Source organism: Amblyomma mixtum, chromosome 10, assembly GCF_055824585.1.
Source record: "Amblyomma mixtum isolate Tamu chromosome 10, ASM5582458v1, whole genome shotgun sequence".
NCBI classification, from domain to species: Eukaryota; Metazoa; Arthropoda; class Arachnida; order Ixodida; family Ixodidae; genus Amblyomma; species Amblyomma mixtum.
This window is the reverse complement of record NC_143021.1, coordinates 73,924,314-73,937,698: the sequence shown is the minus strand read 5'-3', so window position 1 is coordinate 73,937,698 and position 13,385 is coordinate 73,924,314. Positions and strand designations below refer to the sequence as shown.

At 49.5% G+C, this 13,385-nt stretch overlaps 1 protein-coding gene across 1 annotated transcript; it reads left to right on the top strand.

Annotated features, from left to right (window-relative positions):
• Positions 1-871: 871 nt before the first annotated feature.
• LOC149326129 (uncharacterized) lies at positions 872-3,875 on the top strand. Its single transcript, XM_089564014.1, has 2 exons — positions 872-1,338; positions 3,189-3,875. The coding sequence occupies exons 1-2, from the start codon at positions 1,100-1,102 to the stop codon at positions 3,307-3,309; spliced, it is 360 nt and encodes a 119-aa protein (XP_089420140.1). The 5' UTR covers positions 872-1,099; the 3' UTR covers positions 3,310-3,875.
• Positions 3,876-13,385: the final 9,510 nt, after the last annotated feature.

Genomic DNA, 13,385 nt, shown 5'->3' with positions numbered 1-13,385 from the left:
CCGCGCGTTGCCTAGAAAGAAAGGTGACTGTAGGGGGATGTCCACAGTCAGAAAAAGACTGAGAGAAGGAAAATGGGTGATTGTTGCTCACCGCGCAGGTGGCACAAATTGGAGGACGCTTCGCCTTTAGGAATGGAACGTGACAATGCATAGGTGAGGTGCTTGTCCGAAGTGAACGCAAAGAACAATGGGAAAATCATCTGCCAGCTACTTCCGGTTCCAAATTTTCCCCTCTCACGGCCTTCTGCATAGCAATTGCCGTGCATTCGTGCATCGTTTATTCGCTAATCTATTTGTGCTGCGACACTGCGTAGTGCACAGCATCACCGTAAGATCGCCGCGTTCCGTGTATGAGCGCATCCTGCCTGAGCGCAGAAAATGACAATTACGAAAGGTACGAGTGTTGTTTCGTGGTTATAATATTGCCAGCGTAGGCTGGCTGTTTTGCATATGCACGGCAGTCGGCTGTGTGCGCGGAACAAGTTTAACGCGTTGTATATCATATATTAGTTTTTTTTTTTGCTGCACCACGAAGGGGCTGAGCTTGCATAGTTTAGCAAACAATAGATGCAGCTGCCTCAAAGCGCGTAAAAGCTGCCAGTGGGCTAGCAGACTATCCATACATGCAACCGAGCGCACAGCGCGTCTCAACACATCGCACTGCATACAAGGTGGATGTAGAATGGTGGCGAAGGCTGGGCCCAAAAACGGTCTAGCGCGACTGCAGCACAGCCACTTTGGGCGGCCGAAACACTTATATCATGAAATTCAAAAGCACAAATAAAAATGCTACAAAACAACAAAAAGAAATGAATATTTTATTGCCACGTTTATAAAATAGGTAAACTATTTCAGCTAAACATTGCGCCGAATTTTGTAATTTTTTGCAACGCTCTTGTTGCGCCCTCGGTTGATGAGTGTGCGGTGCATTTGTAGCGCGACTTTGCAGGCCTTGTTTCGGTACCCGGCCGCAGCTTACAAAGCGATTTCTTATCTCCAGCTGCCTGCTATGGCGCGCCTTGAAAAGCGTGCAAATTAAGCTCGCCGGTCTCGAAATGGCCCCTTTAAGAAGTTTTTGTCGTCCTTTCCCGTCGCTTCTATGTCGCCGTTTGGCAAGATCTGCACCCCGCTGCACCGCTGCAGCGTTTCCTTCGGTGTACGGTCAGTGCGAAACCTTTTCCCGAGGCTTCGCGCTCACCGCTTCAAGCGCTTAGCTCTGCATTTCAAGATGAGCTTGCGGCATGTGAAGAAACCTTGCTCCGTGGCACATTGTCGCAGCGTGGATTGTACCGTGGGTGTCTTAGCAAGACTACACCGCTTCCCTCTGGACTTTCGCAGGTGAGCTCTTGCCGTTGTCGTCTGCTCTAGATATGCTTTTGTCGGGCTTTCCGCGCCTATTCGTAGCTGTAACCGTTTCATACGCACTTGGCTGCATGTTATCGGGATATTTTAGTAAATTGCAGGGCACGCACTTGCCGTCATAAGATGTGCAAAAGACACAAATCATTTGCCTTATTTGTGTCTAGTTTCGTGCAGCTGACTGTCACCAACGTGAAATTGATACCGGGCTCTCATGAGCAACCACGTGCCCTCTACTTGCCGCATGGTCAATTTAAAACCAACTGCGCTGCCTAACAGCTCTGAGCATGACATCAATGGGTTTTGCAGCACCGTGAAGCCAATTTGAGGATCCCCTCGCAACTGACAGTATCGAAATTCAACCGTGTGTATGTGCGCCGCATTGACTGTGCCTTAACTGAATTCGGCCAGTAGTAGTTATTGCCGTTCTACGTATACATGACCGTCAATGTAGTTTTAAACTCATTTCGCTGCATCGCTCTCGTCACTCTTTGAGCTTAGAAAAGCAGCTAGCCGCATGGTATCAGGCGAGCGTAACCGCACTCTGAGGCTTGGAGGCTTGGCGTGAGCATTTTCTGCCATAGTTATAAGGTACAGGTGCCCCAAAAGTAATACGGAGCACGCGAGCGGCGGCCGAGATGGAAAAAAACTGCATGCCAGCGCGCTCTATCAGCAGATGCGCAGCAGAGAGCGAGGGGGCGTTGGCACATCCGGCTGAACCATCTCGATAACTTGATGCTCGCGTTATCGCCGCCACGAGCGAAGCTGCGCTGCTACCATCCCTGCCCGCCAGGGGCGCAAGTAGAAATGGGTGGCAGAAAGGAGGCAGTTAAAAAAAAATAACCTCGAAAGGTGCCCTTTTATGCAACTCAACAGTTTCATAACTGGTAAAGCCCCACGCAGGTTGACGACATAGGTCAAGAGATTCGTACAAGGGGTCGACGTCGCTTTTGGAGGTTGTCCCACATCTTCTTGACAGCCTCCCACCCAAAGTTCATCTGGACTCGTTCTGTGGCTGATACGAGGTAGATTACTTTTCAACGTAGATTCCAAGGTAGATTGCTTTCCCTATCTTTATAATGAAAATCACGAAGGCAACACATGCATGTTATTCTTTTTTTCATGAACTTCCTTGAACCAAGAAAAAGTTGACCACACTTGCCAAAGTGACGGCCGAAACGTTTGTATTCTATAGCTCGCGCACAAACTCGACGAACACATCATGAGCTTGTTCATCACGGTAAAATCAGCGCAAACTTCACAACGAACGCAGAAAGAGGAGACGATCAGGGCAAAACATTCCACTGTTAGATCAGCGTCTGTGTGTCGTCTTTCCTTTCTGCGTCCTTCGTGAAGCTTGCTCTGTTTTCATTGTCACAAACTCGCCGCGAAGCGAAGAGCGAACCACGGCGGTCTCGCAGGCTGAAAATGGTGGCATTCCTGAAAAAGCAAAAAGTGCAACCTGCCGAACGCCACTTTCTACACGGCGCGGATCAACAACAAACCCTTCCATTATGTATTGAAAGTGCCCCTGGCGAGCACTGATGGTAGCAGCGCAGATTCGCTCGTGGCGGCGATAACGCGAGCATCAAGTTATCGAGATGGGTCAGCCGGATGGGCCGACGTACCGTCGCTTTTCGCTGCGCATCTGCTGATAGAGCGCGCTGACATGCAGTTTATTCCAGTGCGGCCATAGCTCGCGTGCTCCGTATTACTTTTGGGGCACCTGTACTGCATGTAGGTGAAATGAGTCTTGGCGTATTGACGTTTGGAGTATATGGTATTCATTTGGGTGCAGTTGTATAACGTGGACGCTGCATCATGTCCAGGTGCAAAACGTGGGTGCAGTTCTGCCGCAACCTCAGCCTGGAGAAGACGCCGTGCCAGCTGCGAGACCTGCGGGCTTCTTCCAAGCACTTGGAACTGTTTGTGTATCTGCGGCCAGGATAGCTGCGTCTCGATGCTGTGCCTACTCGAGGAAGGAGTGGTGTATTGAATGTCCTTGCACTTCACTTTAAACTGCACTTCATGTATATTTTATTTTGATTAAAATTGCTTCAAGTTACTTCGGTTAGCGACAAGAATGAGGTCTCGAGGTTGTGCGCAGGCCCTATGTACGGTGTAATGCTCTAGCGTTGAGTAGATTTGTTGACGCTAAAACTTGTTTTTAATATTGTCATGCAGGTGTAAACATAGCTGCTGTCGTAGCATTGTTTTCTATACTTTTCAATTTCCTACTTGGCGCAACGTTCGTGGAACTTCAGGGCTTTTTCCTATCCGCAGTGTGAACATTGAGATGAATAGCCAGCTTAAAAAAAACTACTGCTTGAGCTGCCTGTGACGCGCATTTTTTGTTGGCGTGCTTTATCACTGTATTTGTATGGTTGCTGTAATAAACCATAAATATGAAAACCATACTTGCCGTACACTGTATTGCAAACTGTGCACTTGAGCCCGTGCTTTGTGCATCATACCTTGATGTACTCAAAAGTACTGGCACCAGTATTTTCACCAAGGTTTCCACTACGAATCATGCATCCTTAGCCAGCGTCTGAAAGTGTTGCTGCCTTTCTATGCTGCCTTCTTTGCCAGCCGCTTTCATTGGGTTCCCAATTGCACATTAACAAGGCCATAACTAGCAGGACCGCGAGCACATTTGACTGGCAAAGGTTGGTGCGTGATGAAAGGCAACCCTCTATAGGTACCGGTTCGAAAATGCGGGTACTATAAAAAGACCACTTTATAATTCGCGCCAAAAGCATGCGTATGCGTGACGTCATTTAACGTAACTCATACGTAGGTTGCCCCCCGAAATGGGGGCGCTGTATGATGGCTAGAAGGGGTAGGTGACGCGACCGGGAGGCGAGCGCCGTGCTTCCATTTCATGCCATACGTAGGTGGCGCTGCTGTCCGTAAAATAATAAAGAAAGAAAAGCTGAGCATGGTGGCAATTGCCACCACCCCATTTCAAAGGGGGCGCTCCTATCCATCCATCCATCCATCCGATGCGGCGAGCGCGCTGCGCGCAGGAAAGGCTGGCTGCGCCGGGTTCGCCGCGCGTGCAGAAAGCTGGATTTTTTTTTTGCGTTCACGCTGGATGCACCCGCGCAGATTAGTCTGAAACTGAGGTGAAGACTTTACAGCCTACAGTGATCATCAGTCTGCGTACGCTTTTATCTCGTGAAAGCGCTGACTATAGAGAGTAATCTTGCGAGTCTCACACGATCTCGCAACTCTCAACGAAAGGAGCGCCACAGAAGTAAGCAGTCATGTACCTGCGCAAGCAAGCCAGCATGTGAATATGACTTTTATTACACACTACGTTCAGGAACCTATCACGGAGGCATACTGCACAAAAGTGAAACTATAAAAGTGACTCGATCGTTAAAAAATAGAAAGCTTAGAGGGTAAGGAACATCATATGTATCACATAGACTTACTGCACGTGACAGAAAAAATAAAGTGACTCTTTGAAAAATAGTTCGGACGGCGCGAAAACAACAAAGACAAAGGAGACACGAACACAACAGTACGGGCGCAAACTTGCAACTGAAGTTTATTGCACCAGACCCCTACATTTTATGCATCACCTCAGCCATATCTCGCAAGCCTGTCACACATCAAAACGAAATTGTCATCAAAAGTCCTAACACCGGAAGTAGGCGCAACTATTACAGACAGATATGCATTCTGCACTATACACATGATAACATTTTCCTTATTTTATAAGTCTCGAGATTAGAAGAGCGCGCAACCCACATGAAAGCAATTCTTTCTGAAAAGAAATACAAACGCTTGAACAAGGCAACCAGAGCGCAAACTCAACAATCCTGATTTAACACAAATTGTGATAATGAAAGAATGACCAACAACAAACGCGGAAAATTTTTGGTGGACATGAAAACGTAAACCTTCGGGGAAACCTCCCAGCGTCAATGAACTATTTCTAGCGTCAAAATCACTGAGAAAACCTCCCAGCGTCAAAGATAAAACGTAAAATCTAAAGACAGCCTTCGAGAAAAGCCACCTCAGCGTCACTAATTGAAATTGAAGGCCTACTCACGCATGCGCTTCCCGCTTTCTTAATAAAAAATGCCTCCACTACTTCCCGCTCAAATCTGTCTTTACCGCTCTTCAAAAAACTGTTTTGCTCAAATCCGGACTACACCCTTTGCAAGTCTTGCAGTGGTCAGCAAGGAAACTTCCATGTTGTTGGCGCACATTCCGCATGTGTTCGCTGGCCCGTTCATTAAAACATCGACCGGTTTGCCCTATGTACACAAGACCACAGCTTAGAGGAATCTGATATACCACTTGTGATCTGCATTTCGTGAACTGTTTTTGATGTTTAATAGGGCAAACCGGTCGTTTCTTCTCAGGTTTTGACATAGTGCAAATCTTTGACAACTTTGATGGGGCCGAGAACACAACCTGCACCTGATGTTTGCTTGCTACTTTTTTAATGCCATGGGAAACCTTATGCATGTAGGAAATCACAGGGACCGATTTTTTTCTTGCTTCTAGAAGTTTCTCATCCCGAGGCCGCTTCAATCTCTGAACTAACATCTCAACTAACCAACTAGCCCAAATCAAAGTACTTCTTGAAAAATAGCTTAGGCCATCGTCAGGAACATCATGTCCCAAGCAACCACAGATATCCGTCGGACGTACGAGCTAGATCCGAACGTCCTTTGCCGAGATCGAACGTCCATCGGACGTACAACCACAATCCGATTTCGGATATCCGTATTCGTACATCCGCCGTACGTACGGGCAGTGTCCAATTTTGTATATCCGCATGAGAGACGAAGTGTACGTCCGAAGGATGTAAGGCCGAGTATTCTCCCAGGCCATGAGTATGGACGTTTTTTATTTCACAGAAAATTCGCGTCTTTCGTGTATGTATACTGTTTTATTTGCATCAGTTGGAGCGTTTGACGCGAAGATGTTTGTAAATTGGCCGCCAACGAGCTAAATTTAACTAAGAGGAGAAGCAGGTGTTGCAGAATTTTGCAAGAACTCAATGACTAGTTTTATATTTATAAAACTTCTCCAAATTAGTGGAGTTGTGCGACATGTCCACCGTTTTGCTAGCTAAACTTGCCATTGAAACCATTCGTAACAATCAAAACTGCCGTGCATTCTGCTGTCACCATCATCATAGATGTCAGTTCGCGGTCAGTCCACTCCAATCCATCAGTACGGCTCCGTAGCGCTTTGTTGATTTGTCGCGTAATGTTGTCGCGCAGAGCTTTATAGCTCTGTTATTATAATGTGTGGCTTTGTTCGGTCTGTGGACGAAAGTAGTATGTAACTTAAGCAATTCGAAAGATACGGGAAGCGCCTGAAGCTCTTCTGCAACACCGGAATCCCGTACTGCGTCGACCTTGGTTTAAAGAAGTCTTAGTGCACATGTGATTGCCTACGAAGGTATGTATCCAGTACACTTCTTGGAACTTACTTCTAGGACAGTGCAGCATGCTCATATAGCATTCGTTCACAGGACAGTGGGAGCAGTAAGCGCGAGGAGATGGCTTCCACAAGTGTGTGCTGTTCTCACACTTTCGGGAGCCTACATATCACACAGCTGCGGGAGCCCTCAACTCGCGCGGCTTGACGGAGTATTTTCGCGTCTTGTTAATTTTTAAGGCATCGCTAGGTTCACTGTGCCTATATAAAGAGTGACAACGCGCGAAAGGCAGGCCATAGGGAGCACGTGTAGTTCGCAGTGGTTCGCAACGGAAGCTTTGCGGCTTTCTGTGCACAGTCGCGTACATACAGTGCTGCGCAGGTTAGTTCCCTAAGGCCCATGAGAATAAATAAAGAACAGATACACTGTGAAATATGGTGTGGAAAAGTGAGAGCTGTTATTGCCTTATACTTTGAGGTGTTTGTTAAAGTGCATTGCCTGTTATGCTTGCAGCATTAAACACTTCTATTAATTGGTTCCAATGTTTTTACTTGGGCTGCTGCATTGTGCCATTTGTTTCACATGCATGTTTGCCGCGTTCTTTTTTATTTCAGAAATCCTGTGAGTGGGAAGATTACGGATGTGTGTCCCAAGCTTGCCACGTTGAAGAGTCACATTTAAGAAATTTTCTGAATATAACCCATTGCTCTGCTGATGTATCATCAACCAAAATAAAATATGCGTGCTATGCATCAAATTGTTTTTGGTTTTATTGCATCGTGCGGAGTGTAAAAAGCGCGCATGCACCATATATGCGAATATTCGAGAAAGATCCGCCAATGGACGTACTCAACTGGACGTCCGTCGGCGGGCGAACCGTATACCTTTGGCCACCTTTCGGACGGCCGACGGACGTCTACCGGCTGTTTGCGGATGTTCAGCGGACGTACAGAACATCCGAAACAGACCTCTGTCGGCCGTCCGAAGGATATCGGTGGTTGCTTGGGGTATCACAGAAACATACTGCACATGTACATAATTATGACTGAAACTATAAAAGTCGCTAATTAAAAAGTGGAAAGCTTAGAAGGCACACTTCAGAGCACTCTTCGAAGTTTTAACATCTTCATTCGCTCACGCGTTTCGTCCCGTTTTGCGTTCTGAGATTTCACGTAGAAATGAAGCCTTGAGCGCACATAGAACTTGATGATTCTGTTTGAGTGCTGTTATTTGCTCTGGGCAGCCTACAAGATTCAACTTTGTAAGCTGGAGAAAAGATACCAAGTCCATTAGGCTGTCGCTTCTTACTTGCTTCACACTGAAGCAGTGGGTGGTTGCTTGTACGAACACCGTCGCTTGAATCGCGCTGCTGTCCGACATCACGAGGACTACCTTTTGAAAGTAGAGATTGTGGTCTTCTAACGCACACACAGTGAAAGCCGTGACGTTATCAGAACCAGTGATCTGGTGTCTGGACCAATACACTCTTGGTAGCTCGCATCTTTGAACGCAAAATTCAGATGCAAGAGCCTGCTGCTCTGAAACACTCCATCATTTGCGGTCTCTACGCCTTGGGAAGAGGCACCCATTTCGCAACGTTGGAGCTTCGAGGGGAGGCCGCATGTCGACGTTTTCGATTGCCTCTTCTAAGGGCTTTCTTGGAAAGGTACGACAGAGCATTTGGGTAAATCGTTGGAACCGCGTCGCTTGTAAGCACGGGTCGATCACGGGGAATCTTGACTGTTGCTCCGTTGATCACGTGCGTGAAGTGCCGGACAATATACTGTTCATCAAAGTGAAGTTCACAGAGGGCTGAGTTCCCGTCGAGAGCTTTGTCAGCCCGGGGCACGGCTCGTAGCCATGCTTCAAAGCGTTCGGGGTCCTTTAGCACAGAAAACAAAGTAACACGCTCACCCGACTTCCTTGACGATACAGAAGTACAGTTAGGCGCAAAGAAGTGCGTTTGTCTCGCTTTCTTTGCGCGATGATCCATTTGCTGATCCAGGACACGGACCTGAAGCATGCATGCCAACAAGTACCCCTTCACAAAAGAAACACAGCGAAAAACACGTGGGAGCACCGTCGAGACGAGCAGACGACAACCGCACGTGCGCACGCATGAGCAGGGAGCGCGGGAGGCATCGAAGTGCTAACCGCAGCGTCGCTGCGGCCACCGCGGTGGCGGCATGAATTGACGGCGCGCCCTTTCGCCGCGAACGCGCCGGCGTTGACGCCACGTACCCCTTCTAGCCACCATAGCGCTGGAGTGCCCCATGAGCGGCCATTTTTTACACCAATGGGCGTCTATGGAGCCTTCGCTACCATGGTATATCTGCATACGCGTAGAAAGCCAGTCTCGTTCGTGCCGCCGACGGGTGTCGGCGGCCGGCGTCTCTCAACAGGCCCTTTGTCTGCGCTGACGGCGACGATGGAGGCCCTATTTCTACGACGCACGCCCAACAGCGGCCCGCCACCCAGGATTACTCAACGGTCTTCCTTGGATACCATGGCTGCGCCTCCTCATTGGTGGTCTTTCAGCAGCAACAACTCTCTCCCCCTGCTCTGCAGTGGACTTCCTAGCAGACTTTTTCACCGCCCTCGAACGGATTACCTGTGTGTGTTGTTCGCGTGTGTCTGCTGCTCGGACGGCGCGCCCTGGACTCTGGACGAACGGTGAACTCTCCCGCACGCACTTCGTGTGCCTGCTATACTCTTTCGCCCAACGGCCTCTCTTCACTCTGCCTTCTTCCGTTTTCTCTCAGCGCGCCACCCTGGCCCGCTTCTATATCTCATGCCTTTCTGGCTTCCCTCGCGCTCGCGGCGCCCGTTCCGGCGCACTCTCCGCGTTGCTCTTGGGCTGCGCGCATGTCGCGGAGTTGGCCGCAGTCGTAGGCCCACACGGGGCGGGTCGGGCTCGTACATCGCTATCTGAGAGCGGTAGTCTGCGCTATCATGTCCGCCGGAGGCACCCCCCGGACTCTGCCTCTTCTGCCGCCACCGCTTGCTCCGTCGTCGCCGCGCTGCCCCTGCGCCTCTCGGTCCTTGCGCCGGGCCGCGCCGCCGCCCGCGCTCTCTTCTCGCTCAGGGCGTCTATCGCTCTCGTCCGCTCTCTTCCTTTGGCTCGCCTTCTTGGCAGCCTAACTCCACTGCGCGCAATTCCATTGCCCGCTAACCGCACACGCGGTAAACCACATGCGAGGTCTCTACCCGCATGACTACCCTATTTGCGTGTCTCAGTGCTCGCTAACTACGCAGTGCGCTCTTATAGCCCGCTCATCTCTCCGGCCGCTCCAAAATTTTGAACCAGCCACCTCCTTCTTTTTCGACTCTCTTCGTCCGCGGGCGCTGCGCCTTTTGGCGATTTTTGTGGATATCTTCGTGGCGGTGGGTGCACTCTGGGGTTGGCCGCAGTTGTCGGCAAACACGGGGCAGGTTGGACACGTGCTTCGCTATCTAAGGGCGGTAGTCTGCGTTGTCGTGTTCACGGAGGGGCTGCCCCGGACGCCTCCGGCACTGCCGCCACCGCCACACCCCGACCCGTGTCTCGCTGCCCCTGCTATCCCGCTCTGTCGCCTTGCCGCGCTAGCGCCCCACCACTCTTTTAGCGCGCATTTCGTGCCCACATCCGCTTCGCGGCATACCTCTCTTTTCCTTTTCTTTTAGCGCGCATCATATGCCCGCTGTCGCTTCGCGGCATACCTTCTCTTCCTTTTACCTTGCGCGCATTTTATGCCCGCTGCCGCTTCGCGGCATACCTTTCGTTACCTTTTACTTCGCGCACATTTCATGCTCGCTGCCGCTTCGCGGCATAACCTTCTTCACCTTTTCCGACCTATTCTTCCGCGCGCAGCTACCCTGCCCGCAACGGCCGACACGTCTGGGGTGGTAGACTTTGCGCAGGGGGTCCCTGGTGGTGGTGGTGAAAACTTTTATTTTGGGAAAAAGTTTGGGAGCCACAGAGTGGCCCCGCTACATGGTCGGCGTCCCTAGTCGGTGTCCCGGGGGTCCCTGGGACGCGTGCTTCTCTGGCGCACTTCTGCGCCGCATGGTTCCACTCCCTTTCCGCCTTTGCTACGGCACGAGCCTTCCGTCTCGTCTCCGTGCCCGTCCTCTACTCTATCATCTTTTCCTCCTTTTCCCCAACCCTGTGCAGTGCAGCGATCGTGACCCCCAAGAGGAGACAAACAGCAAGCACTGCACGAACTTCACCAACCAAGAACCATATCAGAAAGCCTCCTACCGGTTACGAAAGAAGCCAACAGCCACAGAAACCAAGGGGCACAGGGGATATTTAATTAATTTATTTATTTTGTGGTGTTGACCAATTTAGAATATTACTGAACATGTTATCCCTTAAAGCTAATTGATGAGAAAAGCAGAAGAAAAAAATTACCGACGATTACGTTACTTCCTAATGCGAAATTTGAGCGCAGCAAATAAGCTGTTTCACCTTTTCGATAGATTGAGGCAAAGAAATCGAGCAACACATGTATGCGCTATCACAGAATTTTTTTTTTATTTTTCACACGTATTCCTTTAACAAAGACTCCACTAACAGTTCTTGACAGTCATGAAGGAAGCTTTGTGGTCGGAGAAATAGACTGATATATGTTCGACTTGGTACACCAATGCTTGATTCTCAAAGACGAGATCTATACAAGTGCCTCGCGAGGTTGTCACAGCCGTGGGACGCGTTACGAGCGAGAGGAACGGGATGTTCTCTCGCATAAGTGTTAGGAAATTGCTGTTTGTCTTTATGTCAACATTAAAGTCCCCCACTACTAACATCGGTGTGGATCGATGGACGGTTAATGCGAGTTGCAGGAAGTGCACGACGTCTTTCGTGAGTGCGGTAGGGGCGAAGTAGGCAGCTACTACCAGCAAGCCGTTGGGCAACTTTGCGGCGCACAGTTCGCCAACTTCATGTGACGTGCCAAACATTTCGACTGGTATTGCAGAGAGATAGAGATTGCAGAGAGATGTGCGCAAGTAGATAGGGACTCCCGCCGCTCTGTTGTGGTCTCTGCGAGCACCACAGCAGTATAGGAAATCTATGATTTCGAGAGGCTCTTCGGGATCCATCCAGGTTTCAGCAAAGCAAAGTACAGAGGAATGGCGCAGAATGTGATCGTGGTGTACGTCCTTGGCATGTGCGGCAAGGGAGCGTACGTTAAGAATGTGGTTGTGAATGATGAATCAAGTGCTGCCAGCGAATGACGCGTCCATTGGCTGTCTGCGTGTGTTACTGATGTGTGGTTAACATGTTAAGCTTCGCCTGTAAGAGTGGAACGCGACAGCGTCTTGCAACGCTGCCAGGGAGTCCACAGAACGCCATCGCCAATTCGGCTGTACGCCTTGCTGGACGGTAAATTTATTTTTTGAGGAAAGGAAATGTATCTCTCTCGCATATCTGGGTGGACACCTGCACCTCGCCGTAAGGGAAAGGGGGAAGATGGGAGTGAACGAAGACGCTAGACGCGCCTTTGTTCATTCCAAACCATTCAGCTGGCATTACGGAGTGGCTAGCGTGCTCGTATCGCACTCCGGAAACCCTGGTTCGATTCCCCAACTCGACCAATTTCGTTCTCGGTTTTATTGATTTATGCGGTCTAACTAGAAAGGTTAATTAGGCTATTTCATATTTATATTATTGCATTTCTATCCATCGTGTTCTGTCATTAACCTGTCAATTGTTGGAACTGTCTAGGATGTTCGACACAACGTATATGAAACGAGCAACGTCTTACTGAGTGGGGAAGTGCGTGGTGGTGGAGGGAACGCGGCTTCGTACTTATCTGTTTTTTTTTCAGCAGCGTCTCCTTCCGCGGACGCTGTTGTCGCTGCGGCGCGCGTCTTTCTTTTCTTTTCTTCTGACCTCTTCATTCTCCTCTATATTAATTAGGCTAATTGATTAATTAAGCAATTAACTAAACTCAGTCCAACTTAGTTGCAGCATCACTATACGATCCCTTTGATTGGTTGCATGGTTACTAGCCAAAGTACAATTGGCCCCATTTGAAATTCGCGCACTGTGACGTCACGAGCATTTCGACCAATTGAAAAGCGTGACATTGGGGGCGGAGCTGGTTACGAGGCCGACGACGACGCGAAACCCAGGAACGGACGCCAAAGAGCTGCGCTCTAAAACAACCACTGCCGCCGGTGGGATCCGAACCCACGACCTCCGAATTACGCGTCCGGTGCTCTACCTCTGAGCTACGGCGACGGCTGTCAAATCTTCTGCATTAATTGAGTGCGGCGTCGGCAGTGCAAGCGCTCCGCAGAACGCTTTCTCCGTGCCACTGTCGAACTTTCCTTTCTATTTCATTGAGCACCTTTCCAAAACCTGTGCACTATTCCACACGAAGTGCTGCGTGTATATCGCTCGATCTCTGCAGCTTTGCGTAGATGCCACATTCTCAAACACGCAATGTGGCCCTACTTTGTTGACAATTTTGTGACAGAACATATTTATTTGCGCAAATATATTAGTGTGTAAGTAAAAGCCTTATTCGAAGGGATATCGTGTGTACACATCTTTTAAAACGCGTGCACAAATGCTACCTCTGAAGCTTTCGTACACGTTTTACAACACCTTGTTTTTCTTTGCTAGCCG

What these genes read in the sequence shown, in the direction of transcription:
- LOC149326129 (XM_089564014.1), top strand. Translation starts at nt 1,100, where the DNA reads ATGTCGCCGTTTGGCAAGATCTGCACCCCGCTGCACCGCTGCAGCGTT. An exon ending in TTCCCTCTGGACTTTCGCAG is followed by an intron (nt 1,339 to 3,188) that starts GTGAGCTCTTGC and finishes CATCATGTCCAG; the next exon opens with GTGCAAAACGTGGGTGCAGT.